The sequence below is a fragment of the Corella eumyota genome, chromosome 1, assembly GCF_963082875.1.
Source record: "Corella eumyota chromosome 1, kaCorEumy4.1, whole genome shotgun sequence".
Lineage (NCBI taxonomy): Eukaryota > Metazoa > Chordata > Ascidiacea > Phlebobranchia > Corellidae > Corella > Corella eumyota.
Genome location: NC_137490.1, coordinates 3,291,733 through 3,316,647, shown reverse-complemented (window position 1 = coordinate 3,316,647; position 24,915 = coordinate 3,291,733). Strand labels below are relative to the sequence as shown.

The 24,915-nt window shown below is 31.3% G+C and overlaps 4 protein-coding genes, 1 non-coding gene and 1 pseudogene across 5 annotated transcripts; 2 read left to right on the top strand and 4 right to left on the bottom strand.

Annotated features, from left to right (window-relative positions):
• Positions 1–276: 276 nt before the first annotated feature.
• LOC145764060 (intelectin-1b pseudogene) lies at positions 277–1,203 on the bottom strand (annotated as a pseudogene).
• A 782-nt stretch (positions 1,204–1,985) lies between these two features.
• On the top strand, positions 1,986–4,597 carry LOC145759932 (histone PARylation factor 1-like). Its single transcript, XM_082573785.1, has 6 exons — positions 1,986–2,206; positions 2,451–2,730; positions 3,121–3,220; positions 3,297–3,432; positions 3,948–4,119; positions 4,305–4,597. Exons 1-6 carry the CDS (start codon positions 1,993–1,995, stop codon positions 4,429–4,431), a joined length of 1,029 nt encoding a protein of 342 aa, XP_082429911.1. The 5' UTR covers positions 1,986–1,992; the 3' UTR covers positions 4,432–4,597.
• On the bottom strand, positions 4,404–7,381 carry LOC145759920 (uncharacterized). Its single transcript, XM_082573776.1, has 6 exons — positions 6,609–7,381; positions 6,170–6,316; positions 5,786–5,904; positions 5,524–5,643; positions 5,058–5,152; positions 4,404–4,749 (listed from the first exon to the last, which is right to left on the bottom strand). The coding sequence occupies exons 1-6, from the start codon at positions 7,331–7,333 to the stop codon at positions 4,654–4,656; spliced, it is 1,302 nt and encodes a 433-aa protein (XP_082429902.1). The 5' UTR covers positions 7,334–7,381; the 3' UTR covers positions 4,404–4,653.
• Positions 7,382–8,815: 1,434 nt separating this feature from the next.
• On the top strand, positions 8,816–13,698 carry LOC145755846 (protein MFI-like). The gene is made up of 10 exons (XM_082572086.1): positions 8,816–9,076; positions 9,722–9,890; positions 9,953–10,007; positions 10,091–10,230; positions 10,573–10,719; positions 10,863–10,993; positions 11,191–11,293; positions 11,934–12,058; positions 12,486–12,606; positions 12,794–13,698. Exons 1-10 carry the CDS (start codon positions 8,847–8,849, stop codon positions 13,184–13,186), a joined length of 1,614 nt encoding a protein of 537 aa, XP_082428212.1. The 5' UTR covers positions 8,816–8,846; the 3' UTR covers positions 13,187–13,698.
• A 2,601-nt stretch (positions 13,699–16,299) lies between these two features.
• Trnap-ugg (transfer RNA proline (anticodon UGG)) lies at positions 16,300–16,371 on the bottom strand. The gene has a single exon. It is a non-coding gene; the product is annotated as a tRNA-Pro (tRNA).
• Positions 16,372–18,057: 1,686 nt separating this feature from the next.
• LOC145764052 (uncharacterized) lies at positions 18,058–23,428 on the bottom strand. The gene is made up of 13 exons (XM_082575620.1): positions 23,362–23,428; positions 22,826–23,061; positions 22,356–22,465; positions 21,786–21,991; positions 21,481–21,631; positions 21,071–21,213; positions 20,629–20,822; positions 20,045–20,305; positions 19,652–19,891; positions 19,242–19,398; positions 18,795–19,032; positions 18,333–18,442; positions 18,058–18,192 (listed from the first exon to the last, which is right to left on the bottom strand). Exons 1-13 carry the CDS (start codon positions 23,426–23,428, stop codon positions 18,107–18,109), a joined length of 2,199 nt encoding a protein of 732 aa, XP_082431746.1. The 3' UTR covers positions 18,058–18,106.
• Between the last annotated feature and the right edge of the window lie 1,487 nt (positions 23,429–24,915).

Sequence of the window (24,915 nt, the reverse complement as noted above, 5' to 3'; positions counted from 1 at the left end):
GTTTATTTTTAGCTGTTTTTATTTTGTCAGGTTTTAAATAATAGATAAATATATTTTATTTGATATTTTACTCATATCTTTAAATGGCCTATGGTTAATTTCTAAATCCTTCATTTTTAGTAGCTAAAACCTCGTGCTTATGCTTTTAAAATCTTATTTTAAATATCAAAACATTTATTTCTACGCTTTTTCCGTGTAAATAACATAGCGCTTAATTTACAATAGCACCAACTTGTACGACAAAATCATAAGATGAAAATTAAGTAAACCTATAGCCTATCTATAAAAAATTAAAAATGTCGACTCGGTAAGAGTAACATCGGCGCTCCAGTATGTCTTACTTCCATATCCGTTCCAATCGAAAGCAGAGAAATCCCCACAGTATTTGTGCACGTCTTGGTGGCCTTTATGGTTACTCGTCCCCCCAACACAAGCATGCTCTTTGTTGGATTTCCCTTCGCGGTAGCGGACGCCTGGACACATGGCAAACACCGACTGCTCGTGGTTTACTACTCGAAACTGCAAATACCCTCCCTCGACTTCAGTTAAAGTTGCTGGACCGAGATGGCTGAGAACTTCTTCGGCTGAGCCCTTGTCAAAAACAACGCCCATCGTCGGACCGTTGTCGAAGTTCTTATCGTACTTTCCGTTGATAATCGGGTACTGCTGGAAAAGACTGTGCAGGCTCCCGCCATAACGCGCAAGGCTGTTGTTGACTGTACGGTACTGTAGGTAAGTTGCTTGCATGTAACTACCCAGCGGTTCATTGTTGGGTACGTGCCAAATCATGATGTTGTCCGCTTGAGCTTCGTAGTAGTACATGTTCTTATAGTCGTCCATTGTCGCAGCTTGAACATGGCCGAAAATGTTGTGGTTTTCCCAATTGCCGTCGCCGTCAGGATGCGCAGCTGAGTTACCTTGCTCGCTTGACCAACGATCGCCTTGAGTGCATTTTCCACCCATGTTGTTTTCGTGAATTGAGGCAACAAGGGTCCATCCACCGCCGTCTGTTGTCATGTCGCAGTATACTGGATATTGAATGAAACAGTCGCTAAGAATATGATATACACCATCACCACTTCTATAGTCTCTGTTTATAATGTCCTTGCAGTTTTTCAGTGAATGACCACCCTCATGATTTGCTTGGCTAACAGTAAAATCAAGTCGAGTTGAAAGTAAAACTATTGTTAAAACGCACCACATTTTGTGTTTAAAATTAAAACTGTCTGTTATTTTCAAACCAGCGTTAAATAAGTACTGATACAAAAGCATGTTTGTGAATTCGTAAATTTAGTTTTACTGACTTCCTTCCGTTTCGCAGATAATCGGTGAGAACTTTTTTGTTGACCACGGTTGAAAATAGAACAACAAAAAATTAGGTAACGTTTAGCAATATCGGCTAAATGTTACATTTTTTATATTTTGTTCTTACAAACTTGTTATATTACATTATCATATTGGAATATACTTGTTTGTTAAATAAAAGTGGTTTGTAACAAACCCTAATTTTGTTAATAAAAAACTGATTGTAAATCGTCTCCACTTACGAAAAATTGCGCAACAACCTGTACTTTTTATGTTATTTTTTAATAATATTGATACTTTCTCTTTGTTTTGTAGAGTACAAGTTAGCTAAACAACGTAAATATAACAGCAACAATCTTTAAAACAGCATTTTAATTCACTTGGCGCAATCGAAACACAAAATATTGCGAACCACAACCATGGATTTTATGTTGTTTTTTGGCAATACTAATATTTTTACCTCGTTTTGCAAATTACCATTTATCTAAACCAGAAAAATGCGAAATTAACTATTTAGATGGCAATTGTTTCATTAATTTAATACAACAAAACAAATTAATTTGCAAATTGAATTTAAGCTTAGATGAGGATAAATTTCGTAGCGGGAAAACATTAGTTTTCCAAATAGGGAATTTTATTATAGTATAGCAATTTTGTGGAATTTTATTAAAAACTTCAGCGTTTAAAATGCCCCCAAGGAGATCAAAAAGGGGTAGTGCAGCAAAAGATGATGATAAAACTAAAACTACAAAGAAATCAAAAACTACTGAGCTTGTAAACACAATTCAAATTGACGAAGATTTAAAGAAACATCTTGATAAACAATATGCAACCTCGTTACCAATTTTCATCTTCCAATTTTGGGAGTTTTGCAAGGAATTGGATCCTAAAAATCCGCTTGGTAATTCTTTTTCAACATATTTGTGAAAACTTATTTGTATTTGTGAATAAAAAAGTTTTTAATGCCATGCTGTCATGGGAAAAAATGACAGAATCAATTTTTATGATTTGAATGTAATGACATGGTCACTTAACGCAGTATAAATTAAATTAATATTAATTACAATAAAAATAATATGCATTTAAAGTTACATACACAGAAAAAGAATTATCATTAAAATAATATTAATTAATTTTTTGTTTAGATATTTTATCCCTATTAAACCTTAATCTAGTTGGTCCATTTTATTACATAAACAACCCTGCACAAGAACCAAACAAAGAGCCTTACATTTATCATTTAAAATGGAGGTATTACTATGACCCCCCAGAATTCTTAACTTTGGCAGTTTCGACAAAAAATAATTTTCATATTGGTTGTTGGATCGATGTCCCAAAAGATTCAAGTCTTTCCGTGGTGGCTTCAAACAGCGGAAAAAACGAAAAATTCTGCGTTGATGGAGATAATTTATTTTCAGCACTTTGGTAATATTAATCAAAATAATTTTTTGTGTATGCTGCCTATTACTTTTTTTTTTTTTTTTTGATATATCTTTATTCTCGATGTGGGAAAGTCGAATGCGCAACTTAAACATAGAGTAACATCAGTTACTTCGACCCAGTCTCGAGTTGCCTGTAGCAGTTTGGAATATTATAGATTATAATTGCCCGATAATTATGCTGCTGATAAAGTGCTGGCTCAGCAGGAGTTCATACCGTTTATAGTGCCTTACTCAACGGCGCTACAGCATGAGAGCAGTGGGGATTAAACCCACGACCTCATGGTGATGTAGCAAGTGTTCTTACCCCTACACCACGCTGCCGGTTTAATATTTTTGTTGTACGAAAAAAATATTTATTTATTTATTTGAGCAGTGTTGAAATTAAAAGTCGCCTTACAGAACCTAAAATAACTAAAATTGAAAAAGAAAAACTGTCAAAACTTGATGAAAAGTTAAAAACTTTTGCTGAAAAGGTATTTTTCATTCACAAAAATTTTAAATTTTTTATTTTTATTGAAAATTATTTATTTTAACTTTACCTCAATGTAGTGTGGATTAGATTTATCCAAAAACAAAGTTGCTGCAGAAAGAAGTAAAAAAGTTGTTGCAAAAAGTTTCCATAAAATTGGAATAGTTGTTCCTATTGTATCTGAAGTTGGTTACAGACCATTACCATATCAGAATAGTAAGAAAAACAAATAATATTAAACAAAAAATTTCTTGTATATATATATATATATATATTTAAATTTTTTTTAGATTAATTTTGGGTTAATAATTTTTTATTTTAATTTTAAACAGATATGCGTAGTGTTTTTGTTTCTTTTGTTTTTTTAAGTTAAAATGTAGTGTTTTACATGCTTTTGTTTATTATTTATTATTATAACTAGCAGCATGGTGTAGTGGTCAGAATACTTTGCTTTACTACAGAGTTCCTGGGTTTAATCCCCACTGCTCCCATGCCGAAGTGCTATAAACAGTATAAACACCTGCCAAGCCAGCACTTAATCAGCAGCTTAATTATTAGACAACTATATTTTATATTAACTCAAACTGCCAACTTGAGAATGCAACTCGAGACTGGGACCGAGTAACTGATGTTACTTTATTTTTAAGTTGTCCACATTAAAAATAAATAAATATTACACGAAAAATATAGGAAAAAATAAAGATATTAAAATATTGTATATTATATTGCAGACGAACTAAAATCTAAATTAAGTAAAATAGTTGAAGCAAAAGATGATGAAACTCGCATGCAATTATTTGCCCCCTTACAAGAGATGGTGACTTACATTCAGTTTGCAAATGATGAGTGTGATTATGGAATGGGATTGGAGCTGGGAATTGACTTGTTTTGCAATGGATCAAGGTAACAAATTACCGAGATTAGTTGTTTATAAAGGGCAATACTGAAAGAAGGGAGTAAAGGAGAGACAACTGTACTAAAAAAAGGATTTTATAATTTTTTTTTATGTAAAATTATGACTATATAAAAGTATATAAAAGGTCAACCTATTGTAAAAAATATTTAATTTTTTTTTTTATTTTTATTAGATATTTTCACAAAATGTCATCCAGGCTTCTATGCATGGCCTACAAACTTCTAAAACGAGATTTATATTCTGATATTATTAAACATCATATAGAAGACAGAAGTGACTCAAATTTTGAACGAAAATAAATTTTTAATACTGTTCAACTAAAGGAAAACATAAAAGACTCTTATTATATTTTTACAATACTATGAATAAATATATACATTTAAAACAGTGAAGATATACTATTTGGAACATATTGAATTATCTAAATTAAACGATGTAATAAAAACACAAAAAAACGCGGTTACAGTAAAAATGAGGTATTTAAAAAGACTAATGAATGTTTATGTAATTGATACTATTCTCTACAGCTGCTTGTCGAATTCGTTGGAATGACTGGGTAACCAAAACGCAACAGGTCTAGCAATATTTAAATTATCGTTTATAACTGGGTGACCAATCTACAAAAAAACATATTTTTATTACATTTTCTATGGTTAATCAATTTTTAATCTGGAAGACAACTCAGTCCGAGGTTTTTTTTACGTTAATTAAACTAGGTTTAAGTTGTCGTCAAGTTTAATTTACATAGAATTATTTTCTGTTCATTACATACTATTATTACCCACTTTCTTAATATAGTAAAATTACAATAAATGTATATTGAACCTAGCCTTTTGCTATAAACATTAGGCTAAGACTATTTAAAAATATTTGTTGGTAAGATAGTTTTGTTAAATAAACAAACAAATGTTTAGTAATAGCTTACCGGTAACAGTGCACTTTCGTTCGGTTTATAAGCATGTCCGTTTGATTTAACATGTTTTCGAAGTGAACTCGGGTCGGTGTAGCTTTTATCACAACCTAAACAAAATACAAACTTTTATACATTAATTTTAGACCAGCCGGCTATTGGCTCCAAAGACACTGAAACTATGTAATAAAAGGACCATCTTAGTACATGTAAATTACGATATGACCTCCAGCAATGCAAAATGTATTAATTAAATGTCAGCGGTTAACATGTCATGGTTACTTTAAGTAAGGTGTGAGCGGTAATCTTTTTCCTAAGCTCGAAACCATTTCCCACACTTCCTAAATATGTCAAAACTTCGCCAAGGGTAATCAAGTAATGTATTGTACATTGTCGTATTTAAAAGAGGAATTACTAGGCGTTATTTAAAATACTTTTTTTGTTATATGCAAAATCAACATGAAAAATACCGAAATTTTACCTGGCATTTTGCAAATGTAAGGTTTTCTTACAAGGTGAGTTCGTTGGTGTTTAAATCGGTCGCTCGAATTACTAAACCTCTTTCCACAATCCTCATAAGAACAAGCAAACGGTCTTTCTCCTGTAGTTTTACATAAAAACGCGGTAATAATTATGTCAAGTTGCATAGGATAAATTAAGCAAGAAATATTGATATAATAAAATACTGAATAATTGGGTCTCGTATTATTTTTAAGTACAACGCCACTTTAATTAGAAAATACCGGTATGCGATCGAAAGTGGATTTTTAAGTTCTCCAGTCTCGAAAATCGTTTGTGACATTGATGACATGCATGTGGCTTCTCAAATGTGTGAATTCGCAAGTGGATTTGCATTTTATATCTGTAACCAAAAACAGCATATTTATTATTAGTCAAATAGTCTGGTGTGGTATATAATTATGGTATGTCATAGAATTGACGACTAAAGCTTTCGGGCTTAATCGGCATCAATGCCATGCTATTAGTCATTGAGCCAGGCGTTTATAAAAAGCGCCTTAACAACGCAGTATTTACTATTAAAAATATTAATTAAAACCAGTATAATTTGTTCTTAAAAAGTCACTTGGCTTTAGGTATTCGATGATTACCTGACATCACTCATTTACCTGGCATTAAAAGTTTTTTTTTGTCTTGGACAAGATTCCCATAAACAAACATATTCAGAACTCGATTTTGTTGTCTCGATATGTTTCTGATTAACGTGTTTCACTAATAAGTCTTGCGTGTTGAATCGATCTCCACAATTCAGCCATCTTAAAAAAACTTAATTGTTCTTTATAACTATTTTTAGTATATTAATTAATCTTGTTTTAAATTACATTTTCTTATAAAAAATACCCTTTAAATCTTTGCCAAAAAATAAGTCATCAGATAAAAACGGCCTTAAATTATTTTAAATAATAAAAACTATAAATAGTAACTCTAAAATTAAAATAAATATAGGCTGAATTACAAGGAGAATTTTGAGAAAATTTAAAGATATTTCAGATATAATGCCTTCGCGTTGGTCCTTTTCTAAGAAAAGGCGAAATTCTCCGATATTACCTGCAGACAATTGTTTTATCTCCCTCGCTCTGACTCCGTTCGTTATTTGCTTCGCTTGATGTCGTTGGCACCTGTTGTTTTGGAGAATTGTCTGTCTCTTGTTTGGGGCTTCCCCAGTGAATTGACCGTTCCAGGTGACTGTCGCTGAAACTAGAACGACGCAAAACACTTTCGTTGACTTTTGACTGATCCCAAGGTACTCGTTTGGGGTACAATTTCGCGTAACTGGAACACTCTTGTGCATTTGGCGTATACACACTTGCAAAATTCGGGTATGTGAGGTTGTTTATCGTTGGGTAGGCCGAATAAAAACCTTGCAAGTTCGCAGTATATAAACTCGGATCAAACATTGTATATCTTTTTTGTTGGGCGTTCCAGTTTTCTGCCGCTTGGGTCTTATTAAAATCATGACTGTACACTTTTTCAGCTGGTGGGTTTGTTGTATTAACGCGGCTATCAGCATCTAGTCGTATTTTCTTGCTGGAAAGAGGGTAAGAAGGAGATAGGGACTTGCCTATCGTTGTTGAAAACTGGGAGACCGGGCTGGTAGTAGTTACAGTCTTAGCGCATATACATTTTGTGTACTCGCTATCAGTTTGCGTTTCTTGGCTTAGTTTCGTAACCTCGTTCAACTTTTGCTGCGCAGCCGTCTGCTTGTAATATTGGTCACGGATTCGGTGACTTCGCTTATAATATTTCGATCGCACTGAAAGATCCAAAGCCATTGCTAATCTTGGGTTTTTATAGTTCTATGTAATAACTTATTAATCTTGGTCTCTATTTAGACTTGCGTGCTAAAACAAATATTTAATCTGAATGAATGTCGAATATTATTTCAAATACCTTTAAAGAATATTGATTGATTAGAAAATATTCTTATTCCAACGCCTATACATCAAAACCTAAAATCTATATTTTACGCTTTAAAAATAAACCCGGGAATATAAGCAAAAACCTGAACTCTTGTTTTTCGGAAATCGCATATTACTTAAACACGAGATTTTCAGTAACTGACGCACATATAGCGCGTAATGACTACCTCCCGCCGAGTAAACGAAAGAAAAGGTATACTGCCAACATACTGTGTATCGTGCCCCCCCGCAGTTCGAAGCGCTCTTTGAATTGTTCTTTAAAACGCGCAGTTCGCCGCGTGCGCGCGTGTTTTCGTTCGGCAAACAATCAATAGGCGTATTATTACCACTATGGTCCGTATCGTCGTAAACATTCTCTGGCGAAATGTTGGAGAAGGTTACTAGATTTTTTGCGGTTTTACTATTTCAATAAAAAAATATATTTATATTTTTACAAATTGTCGTTAGATATTTATAAGAATGGTTAATATTATGTTGCCAAAACAACCTGCTTTGTTTAAATACACGTCAAATTTTATAGTTTAAAACATACAACGTTGGATTTTACAAAAGTATAAAAAATTGCTTCAAGTTGCTTCCAATGTCTACAAATAAAAAACAAGTTTTAAATAATAATTTAGTGTTTTTGTATTACCTATTTTTGTTGTTAATTATTACATATTTTTTTAATTATTGTTTACATAACCTTATGCACTGAATAGTAAAACCTATTTTAAATTTTTTATATTTTTAACTTATCAGTATTAGCTTATAAAAAGAAGGTGTATTTAAATCTAAGGCACTCCTCCACATTGCCAATATGTACACTTAAAAAGTACCATTCGAACGGTGGTACCCTTTATTTAGTCAGTATTTTAAGTACAATTTTATGGAGAAATACTATTTTACAAAGAAAAATGTGCTCTTGCAATAAGTATCGACTTAGTTCGGAGTTAATATATAACAAGAATTTACATGTTTTGCCGTTTTTAAATATTTTGCTATACGAAGTATTTTTTAAATATTTAAAGTGCTAAAAATATTTTGTGACCGGTTACCATAAAGTAAAGAAATGTTCCCACGGAGACAAACAAAGCGAGTTTAATAAAATTACAATTTAAGAAAATGCATTTTTAAATTCTATTTTACAAACAATCGGAGAAAAAAAATATTTAATTACCTTAACACAGTATTAAATTAACATTTTAAAAAGTTTACTGTATGTAAAATATACATTTAAGGTCTATTTTGTATGCTGTCGCTGTTAAAAGTTCTAATAGTTTCTAGTTTGTCTGGTCCAGTCTGTCTGTTTGTGCTAAGTTTGGAAATTAATTTTAAAATTTTTTAAAGGTTAATTACGAAAATGGTTTAAAAAATTAATTAAATAATGGAAGAATCGGAAGTCAATATAAAAAAAGAAGAAGCCAGGGACATTTTAGCAGCTGCATCTTTCACTCCAAAAGAAGAAGATGAATATTTGTCCTCTGTTGCTCTGGTTTTAGCCCGAGGAAATAAATCAGAGAGAACAAAACACATAAAATCGAAGGAAGATTCTATTGAGAAGTTTCATAGTTCAATTATTGAGATTAGTAGAGTGTGGAGGGGTTACATTTGTCGGTAAATAGTTTTGATTTGTTATCTGGTTATGTGATATATACCAACAGACTAACAGAGTGGTGTAGTAGTTAAACATATTGGTTACTACATAAGGGCCTGGGTTTAATTCCACTGCTTTTCCGTGTTGTAGTGTTTTTAAGTAGGGCAATATAACGGTACAAACTACTAAGCTAAAAATATTTGACAAGTTAATTATTAGGCAGTTATAATCAATGCTGGCAGCGTGATGTAGTGGTAAGAACATTTGCTACACCACACATAAGGTCGTGGGTTCAATTCCTACTAATTTCTTGCTGTAGCGCCCTTGAGTAATGCGCTATAAACGGTATGAACTCCTGCTGAGCCAGCACTTAATCACTTAATCAGTAGTATAATTACCGGGCAATTATAATCTATAATATCCCAAACTGCCACAGGCAACTCGAGACTGGGTCGGAGTAACTGATGTTACTCTATGTTTAAGTCGCGCATTCGACTTTCCCACATCAAGGATAAAGATATATAAATACTATAAAAAAATATAGGGTCAAGAAATAATTGTATTGTTGACCTTTCAACGTTAAAGCTAAATACAATAAAAAATATCTATTTATGTAGGTATTAAAATAGGTTTAATATCTTTAACTTGCAATGATGGTTTTTCAGAAAAAATTTTGATAAATTATTTGAGAAAAGAGACAGAAAAGTCCAGAAGAAACCAAAACCAGTTCACATTGAATTCATCGAAGAAAAAAATGAAACGAAAGTTTCATCCGTGATACTTAATACTGAAAACTCTGGCAAAACCCTAACAGAGCAGACAAAAAGTGACAATGTAAGTTCATAAAAAATATTAATTATTATTCTAAATAAAAAAAATTTTTTTTTTGTTTTTAGAATGTTTCTGTTATTCAATCTACTCTAGAAAAATCTGAAAGTAAAATAAACCAAGGTTAGAATACATATACATACTCTAAGTTATACTTATATAAGGCCTATGCTACAATTTAAATATTTATTTGAACTTTTTTGTAGAAATTTCTCAAACTGATACATCATACAACACACCCAAACCAGATATGACTCATACAACACACCCAAACCAGATAAAGAAAATTATTTCAACCAAATCACATGCTGCCACTGTTGTACAAAGAGCATGGAGAAGACACATTGTAAGTTCTTTAACTTCAGTTGAAAATGTTAAATTAAATTATCATTACATAATTTCAAAATCTTGCATTTTATTTAAAATCACAAATATTTTAAACATTTTTTATTGTTGTTAGAAGACAAACTTTATAGCCTTTGCATAAGTTAACATCATAATCTCTTGATCTAATCTTAAGTTGCGATTAGCAATTTTAATTATTTTTGACCTAATAAATAGTCTGGTCATAAAGCTGCTGATTAATGTTTCCAGTCAGAATCGAACTCGTGACCCTATGTAGTATGGCCAAGTTCTCCTAAATATTGGCGTGGATATTTTTATTATTAATTATTTTTCTTTGTTTTAGGACATGCAAGTGTTTAGGTATTATCGAGATTTAATTAACTTTCGAGGTCAGGGTGACCCAGGGTTAATGCTTCGTTGTATAAATCCAAATGAGTCTAAACTATTGGATGCAGCTTCAGGAATTCATGTTAGATTTCGTTTGGCTGGGGTAAATATAGAATAAAAATTAACTAAATATGAGTAACGTAATAGACTTATACACCACTTTATAAAATAATAATTTTTATTCTAATTGTGCCTTTTTTTATAAATATGACAGAATTTGGTGCAAGTGAATTTTATTTTTTTTAGGAAAAATTTCCTCCCAATATTTATTACAAGATTTACACACATCGACCAATTATTGACATGTGTGCAAACAGCCCAAAAGATTACACTAAACCTGATTCAAAAACTGCAACTGCTAAGCAGCAACACAACAGGTTAGTTAAGTAGGTTTTTTACTATCAGAGTGAGGTAGTGTTAGAACAACTGGCTGTATTACATAAGGTCCTTGGTTTGATCCCTACCGCTTCCATGCTATTTTTTAATTTTTTTTTGTATTACAATTAAAGCATTTCTTTTAAAATAAAACTTGTATACACACAAAATAACTATATTGTGTGTATTTATATGTTAGACACTTGTCCTTAAACACAAATGATGAAAAGAAAGGATGGTATGCTAGAGAGGAAAATAATGGTTGGAGGCTGGTGTCTGATAGATTGATATACACATCAATGGTAGATATTTTATACAAACAATAACATAAATATATATATCGTATTTACTTATTTTTTTTTGTATATCTTTATCCTCGATGTGGGAAAATCGAATGCGCGACTTAAACTTGGAGTAACAACTGTCACTCCGATCCAGTCTCGAGTTGCCTTCAGCAGTTTGGGATATTATAGATTATAATTGCCGGTAATTATGCTGCTAATTAAGTGCTGGCTCAGCAGGAGTTCATACCGTTTATAACGCCTTACTCAAAGGCGCTGCAGGATGAGAGCAGTGGGGATTGAACCCACGACCTCATGTGTGGTGTAGCAAGTGTTCTTACAACTACACCACGCTGCCGATTATCCTTAATATGAAAAGAATGTATTTTATAGGCTAAGCATATCGTAGTCATATTTGCAACCGCCACCCAGTCTTAAATTGTCTTGACGGTTTGAAGTATCATTATCATTTTTAAGATTTTTTTGTAGCTTAAGGACGCTAGGCAAGGATGCAGTGGAAAACAAACCCAAAGCCTTATATGTGTTGATAGACAGTATCTTAACTACATTTTAACCGTTCAATGTAGTGAATTAAAATTATTATACATTGAAATTCCACGTTTTCATTTATCTAAATTGAAGTTTTCTGATAAATTTCTAGGACCCTGTCACGTGGGAAACTTCGCGAAAAACAGTTGAGTTTCATCATGTAAAATTACAAAGAAGAGCTGACGTCGACAAAAAAAGAAGGCAGCGTAAGATACAGTGGATGAAAAAAATGTACAAGTACGGAACCTAGATATAATACTAGATTTAAAGCAACAGATTAATACGATGACAATCGGTTTTTCTTTTAAAATTTGGTTATGAAAAAGATATTTTAATTAACACCAGAAAAAAAACGACAGACTCGGCTTTACAGCATGGGGTTATTGGTTTGATTCCCACTGCTCCTATGCTGTAGTGCCTACGGGCAAGGTTTTAGTAACTAAACAAGTACCTGCTAAGCCAAAACCTAATCAGCAGATTTTAACTAATTATCTTAATAATATCCAAAACTGTCAAATGCAACTTGAGACTAGATCTGTTTGAAGTCGTCCTTTTCGCATCAAAAATAAAGATATACAAATAAAAAACAGAATAAACTAAGGTACACAACAACACATTGCAATATACAAGTGTTATCACGCCAATATCAAATGTTATTGTATAGAGAGGGTATGCTAAAAGCACGTGAAGCTGACGATGAGACGAACGATTTAGTTGAAAAAGCGGCACGAGGGTTGGTTAACACAGTTAATAGACAAGGAACCGGAGCAGTTATGGATTGGGAGGTATGCAAATTTAAGTCTAACATTAAATAAAATTGAATAGTTCTTTTTTACCCTTTTTTACACTTTCATCTTTTAGGCTACTTTTTGGTTTATCTGTGTTGTTTTAATTTTTAATTTAGCATTTATTTTATTGTATACTCTACTCTTGTTTTGAAATTAACTTTTGTCCTATTGCATCACTTTACAGGTTGATGAACTACTGCAATGGACAACTGCCTTAAACTTCGATGATTATTTGGAAGGCTGGAAGGAAAGTGCAACCAGTAACGTTTCAGAACGCGAGGTAGCTAACATTAAACACGCCATGTCGCATATTGGGGCCACACCAGGTGACGTCACTTCCGCAGCAGTCGGAGTGACGTTTGACCCCTTCTCTCTAACCCGGGCGTCGTCTATGGGGGTTCAGCATACCCCGCTGGCCCCCGCTCCTAGTGCACAGGTCGACAGGGGGGCCACAAACAGTGGGGCAAGCGATGCTTTTATTAAGCGAGCTGAGGTTACTTCTTTTCACGCAAACGCGCCGCCTAGCGGTGATGAATTTAAAGAAAAAACAAGACAACTTGAAGGTCTGGCACGTTGAGTTTTTATGTACAAAGGAAAATCAAATTATTTTTTAAATATATATTTTTTTATTAAAGATTGTGATTTAACTTATAAAACAATTAAACAAAAGAAAACTGTGTAACCATGGTATAGCTACTCCCATTTTATCCAAGACAATCGTGCAGATAAGTCTAAAAAAATAAAGAAAAAGTTTACTTGGTCACTAGGCTACGTTAACACTAATGTGCACACTTAAACCTTAACACCCTTGGTATACCTCAAATCATTTCATAATCGACGAAATGCTTTGAGCGAAAGCCCTAAGTTTTTAAATATCTAATAAAAAGTATGTATTTGTCTTACCACTTGTATACCATTCGTTGGCTGATACGTTATTTCCTTGTGTACACTCTCGTATGTAATCTCTTGGACTCTGACCTGAGTTTAAGACCGCTCGAAGCAAGGCTATGTAAGATGTGGCTAGCTTAAGAGTGTCAATCTGTAAAAATATTTTGAATATTAGTAGGCCTTTTTTAACAATAAAACTATATGTAGAAATAGTTTTTGTATGAATGACTGGTAAGTTTACTTAGAAGACAACTCTACCTTGGGTAACTTAACCAAAAAAAAACTAGCTCTGGACAACTTGACACCCCATAAACTTCGCCCTTGACAACTCAGTTCAGGAACAACTTTACTCTTGGGGCCTTAGCTTTTTAAAATAAAAGAGCAAGAAACAGATGTATCAGTTAAGTTGTCTTCTAGTTAAATTTAATTGTTATATGGTATTGCGCTTATATTCCTTAAACTTGATATATAATTTTTTTTGATTTTTTCTTACTTTTGAAAGTCGTTTTTCGTAGGGGAAAGTCGGAACTCGTTTTCTTAGACATTCAAAAGCAGTGTTTATCTGCATCATTCTATTCCGTTCTCTTATACTTGCTGCTGATGCTGAAACACCTTCGTTCAATAAATCAAAGTTGCTTTCATTCTGGGTACTTCGTTTATTCTTGATCTTTTTCGAACTAAAGATATATTGGTTTATGTAAAAAAATTGGTAATAAGTTATAGGAGGCTATGTAAGTCTTCGCATAAAATCTGTTGATCCAGCTTTTTATCTGACAAACTTAGTTTAGCCATTATTAGTTTTTTCTTTATATTTTTTATACTTACACTTTTCGAGAACCATTTTCACTTTTCTTGTTTCTTTTGTTTGCTCTTTTAGACTTAACTTTGTAACTTTTTTGTTTAACGCCGTCAGTCAGAATTCTGTCTTCACATTCCTGATATCAAAAATAAGTTTACAAATACGTCTATTAGTTTTTACCAGAGTCATTGTTTAATAGTTACTCACAGCTGTAGAGGAAATAGATGTTGCATTGTGAGAATATGATGGTAAACGGTTATCGAATTCATTTTGAACATTCAGCGGTGGAAAACGCTCCAAGTTCATTAAATCATTGTAATTAGTTTCATGTTGAGGTGTCCATTGTAGAGAAGTATCTAATATGCTGGACAACGAATATAAATATCCCTTCTCCGTGATGGAATTTATAAATCCCTCTTTGTGGGATAAGTATTCTTCCTCGCCTTAACATGGAAATATTTAAATAAGTGTTGAATAATTTTATTGTTGAATAATTTCATTGTTTAAAGAATATTAGCCTATAAATAAAAAAGTGCTGGTTTTTAAAATTTAAAGTGACCTAGGTCGCTAATAGTTTACAGCTTACACTACTCTAAGTATTTTAGAATAAACCGAGTACACTAAAATTGAAAGATATAAAAAATACTCTTTAGAAACTTAACTTACCGCTTGCAATTAGGTTTTCTAGCGTTTGAATCGACTTCATCTGCAAAAAATGTAGAATTTAATTTCTATTTAAAAATTAATCTAAAAAATTGAAAGTTCAAAAGTATCTGTAATCTTAGACTACCTCGTAAAATTCTTTTTCGTTCTCATTTTCTCCACAGATGGTTTCGTTTGTAAGCTTCACTTCTTTCAGAGATTTCAAACCTTCGACATTCGTAAAATCACCGGACTCGTGTGCTTTATTGTCTTTGGTATCATCTGCTACAAATAACTTTCCAATACTTGGTGTTACAGTTTGAGTTTCTGAGTTCGTTTGATAAGCGTTTTCAGTGTTTTTTGCGAGCATTTTTGGAAAGTCGCTAAGCTCTGTCATTTTTTTATTCATACTAATTCGAGTTAGCAAATTTAGTGTTTTAGTCGTTATTGAAAATTACGTAATTTTATGATTACATTTATTTGCATTCTGTTTATATACGTTTAAAATTAAATCAATTTCCTATTTATTAAACACTTTTGTACACAGATTATAGGATTGGTAGGAATTAATACTATCATGATGCAAGTAATATAAAGTACAAGTGTTTTTGACTATTACAAAATGCAGCTGACAGAATTTTTGATTTTTGAAATGTTTAAACAATAACTTAATATAGGAAATATTAAGGCATTTATGTTTTGTTATAACACTTTTCTTTATATATTTATAGTCGATTAGTAGGTTATCTTTGCTCAAACTAACATTTAATTTACTACATGTGTGATTTGTTTTTTTATGACAGTATAATGTACAGTCTTACATCTTAATAAGAATAATAATTACAAAGTTTATTTAAAGTTTGTCGTTTTAGATAATGAAACATTTTTGTATAACTAAAAGCTTACATTCCGTATTTAAAATTGTGTTTTTTGCTGAACGCGCGTTGGAATTTCTTTCTCAGCGGGCGTCAAGCGTTTTTTTGCCAAAGTACTAACAGGTCTGAAATATTAAGTACAGTAAAGTAATGTAAAAAGACTTTAAGCTTATAGTCTATAAAAAGTATTGAAAGCTGTGATGTCAGTATGGCCAAATGGTAATCAAGTTCATTTAAAACAAATTTGCAATAATGCTTGATAGATAAAGGTTTAGCTTCGACAAAATGTGAGTACACTTTCTAAAACTGTTAAATAAAATTGTAGATTCAAAAACCTGGCAAAATTTAAAATGTTTTGCTTTATTTCTGCCAAATTGTAATGCTATATTAATTAAAAAATTTATAACGCGTATTAAAATACTTAAATTACTATGTTTTTAAATCTTCTAATTAAGAAACAAAAATTGTGAAAGTAAAAGATAAATTGGGCTCGACCGGGATTTGAACCCGGGACCTCTCGCACCCAAAGCGAGAATCATACCCCTAGACCATCGAGCCACGCGAAAACGCAAACGAATATTGCTAGTCCGAACTTAGGACTAAATACACTAAAAGTTACTACTCTGTTTTGGAAATATTGGCAGTAAGAAAATGAGATTTAATAGATTGTTGGTATTAAAAATAAAAAATGTAATTCTACTTTATATATATACCAATGTTAATGTCTTCTAAAACTATTTATTTTCGAACAGTCGTTTTCGAAAGTAAATTAACGGTAAAAGTATATAAATAACTTTTGTGTAGAACGAGTCTTTTACAATATTAAACGCAAACCAGCACAGTTTTTGCAGCAACGTTCTCATACAATTGTAAATGTATAGAAATTTTCCAGCTATGTAGGCTGAGATTTTGTAAAGCAAAATGCTCAAAGGTTTTTTTGTGTCATCAGAAAGCGGTTTGGGATTTTGTAATGACAAATTCCTGGCAGTTTCTTGCGTTTTTTTATTCTGTAAAGTAATATATTATTAAAAGTTCGTTTATAAATTTTAGAGGAAAGCTTTAGATTTGGCAGTTAGTTTTTTTATTTGATTTTTTTTATAAATAAGGTTTATTTGATATTTAATTTAGTTTTATGCAACTATACCTTAGTTGAAGGTAAATCCGTCTCACTATTACGAATTCTCTAAAAAAAGATTTTTTTTTATAACTTTATTGCAGTAATTAAATTATTACTATTAGTGCTGCATTAAAAGGTTATAAAAAAAATTGCTTTTTAATAAAGCACAAGGTTAAGAATATGTAAAACTGAACTACCTTTTGCGCTGTTGTCATTTTTGAATCATCAGTTAAATTTTCATTAAAAACATTTTTGTTATAAGATTCACAAAAATTAAAACCAGTTAAAATATAAACGTAATCGATAATTATCGGAAGAGTTCCTTTGCCGTATTTCTGTAAATATTAAATAAATATTAAAATACAACTAAACATAAATTATTTGAATTTAAAAAAAATTAATTTGTTAAAATATCAAAAATTTGTACAGCTTTAAAACATAGGAGGACTTATAAAAATACTGTATTTAAAATACAGTTTACCGTTTAACATTATTTAAAAATGTAGAAAAAATATATATTAAATTTTATATTCTTACGGCAATATATGAATGTCGGTTTTTGAATTGATAGTTCGGATCGCAAATTGTTAATCCCAGAATATTAAGACGCTTCATTCTGTAGGAACCGTATATATTTTCGCTTATTGGTATTTCTTTAACTTTGCTTCGAATTCTTTTATTTTCGTTTGTTCTAAACTCTTGAAATTCTTGGGTTATTAGTGGAACCATTGTTAGTAGAATTATTAACCTAACTAAACTACGATTCGATGTTTGTATCAAAAGGACCATTTTTTTCCAAGAGTAGTTCTTTAAAAAAAATTACAAATTTCCAAAATTTGCCTAAATTTTGTTTTACTTTTGTAACTATGACGTCATAAAGGTAGATTATACGTTAGATAAACTTTGTAGGTAAAAAATCTCAATATTTTATTGATTTGAATATTTTTTAATTTAAAAGATCAGCTTTAAATATTACTTTTATTTCCGATTAAAATAAATAAACTCGTTTCAAGATAAAATACATTTACACAATAAATAATTAAACTCTAAATTCGAAGTCAAAAAAGTCACATTTCGTATAAACTTTATTTTTAAAAACTAGTTAAAAGCTGTTTTTTTATTATGCTGTTATTATTATTACAGTTAAAAACGGATGACAAATTGAATTTTTTTTATTTATTCTTCGTAATTTGGAGGTAATTCTTCCGGAGAATATAAAGGAAGTTTTTCGATTTTGATTTCCTCCCAATCCTTATCAGAATCTTAACAAAAAATTTTCAAAATGTTAAGCTCAAAAATTTTTGTAGTTCGAAATGCAAATATAATTTTCTAAAAACTAATTAAAAAATATTCTTATACTTAAAAATCAAGAAAATCCCCTTAAAAGTAAGTGTTTTTTTACCTTTTATTGGGACTTTTTCACAATTCTGGTAAGCAATTACCCCACTTGTTACTGGAGCAGCGTTGTTGCTTCTTCTCAGGCCCAACACAACTGCAAATATCAACACAGCCCTAAAAAACGTAAAAAAGAATATAATTTGTCATTTTTTAAACTCGTGAATACGAATATAGTTGACGTATGTCAGGCTATTTAAGAATTAACACTTGAGAGTGTAGCTTATTTAAAAAAAATCACATAAACTAACTTTAATTTAACAAAGAAAAAGTTTGTATTACTAATTTAATTTTGTTGACTATGATTTAGTTGCCAAATTTTCGGTATATATTTGACAACTCTTTTTACGCGGGTACAAGTAAGTTGAATTTTTATCATTATCTGCATCTTGAAACTTGAATATGTGGTCTGAGCCGAGTAACATCTTAATAAGAGAAAAAAATAAGTTGTATCTTTTACTTTACTTACACTACTACAATTGTAAACAGGTTCGAAAACGGCCAAATTTGACTTGAATTTGGAAAAATGATTTCAATTCTTCTTTCATTAGGCCATTCATTTTCACTCTCGAAATTGACTTCATCGAAATCATAATCTATAGCAGAATCCCCGCCAACATCTATAACAGGCAACTGTTTGGAGTCTTCCAGGTTTTCTTTTTCGGGAACAATAACAGATTCCGGTTTTGCTGGACTTTTTTCTTTCACTGAGTAAGAAAATGGTTGTATTATTAACTTGTTGTTTATGTTAAACAAAAAATGAAAATATCTTATGTAGAAAACAAATAAACCCTTTTTTTAGGATAACACAAGGCACTTAAAAAGCGGGCATGGTGTTCCCACAATTGTTTTGCCAATTTTCATTAGGTTCTAAATATAAAAAAAACGCAATGATATTTCTAACAAACTAGATAACCTATGAATGGCCCAGCTGTAGATTTAATCAACTCTCCTTCTTCGCTTGGTGCTACTCTCTTCTTTCGTTTATTACAACGTGGTGCACAACTAGTTTCAGTGGTTCGGCAAATTTTAAACCAACAGTGAAGGTACAGAGGTAACTTTTGCACACTTTTCTGTTAAAAAAATTGTTTTGTTATTGTAGTTTTATTAAACCAGTATTTATTTTTTTTATATAAGGCCTATTACTCTCTTATAAGAAAATGTATGAAACTGACATTCAACTTTATAGGTCTGACAAAGTGAGTTCTATTTAAGTTCTATACTAAATTTAAACGGTTATGCGTTGGATAAAACTGTACATTTTTAAAAGTCTAAAGACCTAAGAATACCATACTGGTACCCAGAAAAAAAATTGCATTTTATTACCGTTTTGTTGTAAGTGGCCACAAACTGAAACATATCCAATTGAAAATGCGTTTCATCTCTGCTCTGATCTATTAATTGAAATGTTGGGTCGCGATTACATCCGAACGATATTAAATCATATTCTACAGTTGCAGCTTCCATGTCGTAGGTGTCTGTTACTACACAGGAACTAATAACAGATTCCAAACCTATTGGGATTTCGGTTTTTGCTAAAACAAAGAGAGGACATCCAACTTCGATCTATACAAAACATAGTTAATGGATCAATAAACATAAAAAACTTTTTCTGTTGGTTATACGTAGTGAAATAACATGCTTAAAAGAGTTTTTGTAAATTGGAAGTTTAAAAAAACCTGGTTTTCATACTTTATGTTAGACACTTGCTATACTTACATTAACTGGAGGGGTTAATTCTAATGCAAACAAATCGTCTGAATACGGGCACAAGTCAAGCGGGTATGAAGTTGTTTTAGTCAGATTTGAAGTCGGCTCCTCGATCTGTAGTGGTCTTGCAACCAGTGTTTCGTTCACATCTATTGGACAGGTATATGAACACTTGGAGTGGAAGGAAACTGGGAATAGCGTTCCATTGGTGTTTTTTTGTGTGATCCATTGTGTAATATTCGTAAGGAGATAATTACCCACAATTTCAGACTGTTAAAAAAGAGGATATAACTTTACATTTGCTCAGGAATTATGTAACTTTGGAAAAAGTGTGAACAAGTTTTGCAAAGGTGCTTTCGATATTGGTATTTATATATATAACCTACAATATCCTGTTTAATTAGTATGTGAGTTTTGGTCGTATTGATTATGAAATCTTTTCTTGAACCAAGACGAACAATTTTTTTACCGAAATACAATACATTTTATTTATTTAGTATCAAGGTTGTGATCTCCTTATAAAGCATCAGTATTAAAATGTAAAAATGATATCACTTAAATAACACCAAAGTTATTTAACTTGTGTTACTTACTGTAGTTTCCATTCCACATGTTCCGAATGGTAACATAATATTATAGAGATCGCCATTGAGTGTTCCAAAGTCAGTCACGTTACAAGAGCTGTCTCCTGTGAATTCCAGATCTTCCAAAGTCATTCCGTGTAAAAGACAGGATGGGATAGTGAACACCATTTCATCGTCGCATGATAGAACCTCCATCTGAATCTCTAAAAACATAAGCTAAGATTAATTACCAACTTTTCAGTATTAACATATTCCTGATAGATAGCACTAGACGATGCTATCAAATATATCGTAAAACTTTAAATAACTAACATCGTTTACAACTAGAAAAGTTACAACCAGTTTTGAAACATATCATGTGAAAATTATTACCTAAAATGGTTTATAAATAAAACTGTTAAGTATTATACATTCGTGAAGCAAAACAAGTAGGTACACATTTGAAACATACCCGCTCGTTGACGCCCAACGCACTTTAAATTAAAAATAACATCTTCGATTGCAACTTGAGAAAGTGAAATTCCGAAATCGTTAACGGCGTCTGTGTAGAAAACTCGGTTACATGGAGCATCTGGGTCTCCGCAGGCCCCCGCTCTGTTTAGTTTATGACGTTATTGCTTAAATTGTATTGCTCACACAACTTAATATTGTTTAAGCGGCAACTTATTAGCATTATAGCCCATTTGTTTTTATATTAAATTACAGTTTGTAAGTCAAATTAATTTGGTAGTTTGAGTAAGGTAGCCTACTTCATTTAGGCTACATCTTGATGGCAATTTTTATAGTGCCTTTGTTTAAATTGTTGTTGCAGTTTCTAACCTATTTTGTGAATACAATTTAACATATCACAATTAAAAATACCTTGCTTGTCTTATGTTGATATCTGCGTCTGTGCCAGAAAATTTTCTTGTAATGACAATAACAGCATCGAACTGATCACGTGCGACTTGAGTGTGATCCACTATTACCTCAGGAGATACACTTCCGTCGCTTGCATACACCATCACAATTGCTTAACAAACAAAAACGGAGCATTGGATTATAATTTACATTTTGTCTTTACTATAGAGCATATTGCCATTAATAAAATGTAAAATGTTTCAATAAACTGTGCAGTTTCAATATTGCAAACAACAAGTTCTAAAAATGTTACACGTTATTCTTACCGACTCGCACGTTTTCAATAAAAGAGGGGATAGGACCAGGACCTCTGTACACCCAGTTAAGTACTGGGTTATCTTCAACGACTGACCGCAAAGGCTCACTGTAAGTAATTGTACCAACACACAAACTCTGGGTTCGGTTTGTTATAGCCATTGCGGCCTCAGCGACTTTCGCAGACAATAGATCTACGCCTATATCATCGTTGTACCTTTACAAACAGTTGGGTTTTGTATATTAAATTCTTAAAGGATATCGTCAAAACCAAATTATAAAGGTCCATTAGTTATTTTAACTTAATATTAAGTTGCTCCACATTTTGGATGTTAAAGATCTGATGGTTATTTAATATTGGGTCTGATGGTTAGTTATTAAAAATATTCTCAGGGTCTTACTTGAGGAAAACAAAACATGTTAATAGTGGGAATCGAACTAAGAACTGTATGAAAGACAAATATTTTGCGCCGTCGACGGATAATTGCAATTAAATATAAATAACATTAAGCCTAAGTAACTAGTAGGTCTTAAAATTAGTTAACTTAATTTTTTCATTTAGTAAACTAAGTTCAACTTACTCTTTAACAGTTTTCATAGTAGAAATATCGGAATACAGTTGCACTCCAACGCTCGTCATGTTAGTTAACGGAAGAATGTTAAGCACACCTGCAACATACTCTTTCCACGACTGTTTAAACAAAGATAACATAGTTTGGGTAAATGGCCAACTTCAATATTATTAATAGACTTGAATATCTAGTTTTAAAAAACAACTCTGTCTTAATTTTTTTGTGAGGCGTCTATGGTTAATACAACCTTTCAGAACTTAGTTTATAAACACAATTATGCAAGAAGGTGTTATCAGGTTGGTTTATCCAGAACTGGGTTAAGTTAAGATTAAATAAACCCTTTTAAGTCGCATTCTTAAATGGGGTAAACTTATAATCTATGGTTAAAGTTATTACCAAGATATAAACAACAAATAATGTTGGTTAATTATAAAAACACTCGACCTTTGTTTGTGATTATTATGTAACAATTTACTCACGTCCCATTCAGGAAACACTGTTGGTGGAGGATCTAAAAATTGTTGATAGCTGCACACAAAGTCGATATTTGAGGTCGAGTCAATCAAAACCTCAAAGCTAACACCACAAGTAGTTCTTAACTCACAAGTCACGTTGTCTGGCAACAGTTCCATCAGGCAAGGGCAGCCACATTGGACAACTCCTTCTCGTGAGAGGCAGATATGACTACAGCCACCATTATCCAGGTCACAGGGGTCTAGGAAAGTATTTCAAAACCAATTTAGCAATAGTGCTTTATAAAATAACTACGCGTAATACTTAATCATAGGGCTACATGTTGTTTAACATTATCTTCAATGTGGGAAGGTCGACTGCACGGCCTAAACATAGAGTAACGTTAGGTGCCCCGACCCAGTCTCGAGCTGCCTTTGGCAGTTTTTAATTATTTTTTGCATGATTAAAAAAACGGCATTGTAAATGAGATACAGCCATATCCAATATGCAATTACTTATAACAGTTTTTTACAAAGTTTATGTAAATCGTATGCAAGATTACCTTGACATTTTCCAAGTTGTAACAAGCAAGTGACTGAAATAATAAGAACAATTAAAAACTCCCTCATTTTCTTTGATAGATCAAAAAACTACCTATTCTCTGAAAAATAAACTATTTTTGTTTTGTTAAATGCTACTCGATAAATGATAAACTGATTAATACCAAATAATTTTTATTAAATGATCATTTAAACTAAACGAATACATTTACTGCGAGCCTTTACTTGTAAATACATCGGGAATCTAATACAATAATCACATATTGGCAACGATACAATTGAGATAATATGACTAACAACGGAAATTGTAGGAATCAGACAATTCTGCTTCGGTTGTTATATCCGGGACGTTAACGAAACAAGCTGTATAGTTAGATATACGTTATCTCATTTACAATATCTATAAACTGAATTTATGATTTTTCAAGTCTTATAAAATCATAAATTACAAACCTTTTTTAAAAATTTTAAAATACTGATTTTTTAAGGCCCAATATAGAATTATTTTTTAATTTAAGATTTCAACATTGTTTCTACAAATAAAATAATATTAAATTATAAAATTGTGTTTATGACTTGAATTTATCATTGTTATTAAACTAAATCGACACAACAGTCTAAACTCTAAACAACTATTCCTTTTTTAAAGGGCAATGTGGATTTTGTATGCACAGCGCAAAAATAACTTAACCTAATTGAATTTTTTGGGTATCAAAATTCGTAGTTGTCCGAAAAATATTATTTAAAGCCTGCTTCATATTTAGTGTAGTAGTAAAAAAATTGTTCTACTTAATTGTAAACTAATTAGCATTCACCAAGATTTTTTTTATTTCAATTTATTAAAGGAAATGTTCAAATTTTTATATTCTTGCCTAATAAATTAATATTATTTGCTTGATATATTAGTATTATTTGTTTTATTTATTTTAGCATACGTTCATGTGGTTTTGATAATTGTTTTTGTTTATTATTATCGGTAATTGAAACATATTTTGAGAAAAATTTATTTTCATATACGTATAATTAAATATTTCGACTTTATTCACCTTACATTTTAACTTAACGAGGTATGCTACATTTTTTTAGTACATAATTTAAAATTTTAAAATTTTGGTGCGTTTATTATTTTAGGTTTTTTCTAGATCCCCTAATTTTGCTAAGTTATCTCGTGCAATGTCAAAAATCTAAAAATTAGTTTTTGATTGTTTATTAAATTAAATGAAGGTCTGTTTATCGATAATTATTTTTATTGCTAAAAAATTTATATTCAACTAAGTAATTTTTTTAAATAGATTATAAAAACTAGTATATTGAAAGATATCAAATTTGAACTAGTACAGTTAAATTACAGTTAAACAGTTTCAATAAATATTTAATTTACTTATTCTTAGATTCCTTGTCTATTACTAAAACCAAACCAAAATAAAAACAAAAGTCGTCATATATTTTCCAATTATATTTTAAGCAAAATAATACACCAACAAAAAACAAAACATCACGATATAGTATTTACTGTTAAATTTATATTATTCTATATTAAAAACTGTTTTAAAAAA

Excerpts from the sequence above, each read along its gene's own strand:
- LOC145759932 (XM_082573785.1), top strand. The coding sequence starts at position 1,993 with ATGCCCCCAAGGAGATCAAAAAGGGGTAGTGCAGCAAAAGATGATGAT. Across the intron at positions 2,731-3,120 it reads AATTTATTTTCAGCACTTTG|TGTTGAAATTAAAAGTCGCC; the intron begins GTAATATTAATC and ends TTATTTGAGCAG. Across the intron at positions 4,120-4,304 it reads TTGTTTTGCAATGGATCAAG|ATATTTTCACAAAATGTCAT; the intron begins GTAACAAATTAC and ends TATTTTTATTAG.
- LOC145759920 (XM_082573776.1), bottom strand. The coding sequence starts at position 7,333 with ATGGCTTTGGATCTTTCAGTGCGATCGAAATATTATAAGCGAAGTCAC. Across the intron at positions 5,905-6,169 it reads AAAAAAACTTTTAATGCCAG|ATATAAAATGCAAATCCACT; the intron begins GTAAATGAGTGA and ends TTTTGGTTACAG. Across the intron at positions 4,750-5,057 it reads ACGAAAGTGCACTGTTACCG|ATTGGTCACCCAGTTATAAA; the intron begins GTAAGCTATTAC and ends GTTTTTTTGTAG.
- LOC145755846 (XM_082572086.1), top strand. The coding sequence starts at position 8,847 with ATGGAAGAATCGGAAGTCAATATAAAAAAAGAAGAAGCCAGGGACATT. Across the intron at positions 10,720-10,862 it reads TTAGATTTCGTTTGGCTGGG|GAAAAATTTCCTCCCAATAT; the intron begins GTAAATATAGAA and ends TATTTTTTTTAG. Across the intron at positions 12,607-12,793 it reads GAGCAGTTATGGATTGGGAG|GTTGATGAACTACTGCAATG; the intron begins GTATGCAAATTT and ends ATCACTTTACAG.
- LOC145764052 (XM_082575620.1), bottom strand. The coding sequence starts at position 23,428 with ATGAGGGAGTTTTTAATTGTTCTTATTATTTCAGTCACTTGCTTGTTA. Across the intron at positions 23,062-23,361 it reads ACAACTTGGAAAATGTCAAG|ACCCCTGTGACCTGGATAAT; the intron begins GTAATCTTGCAT and ends ATACTTTCCTAG. Across the intron at positions 19,892-20,044 it reads AATTAACCCCTCCAGTTAAT|ATCGAAGTTGGATGTCCTCT; the intron begins GTAAGTATAGCA and ends TGTTTTGTATAG.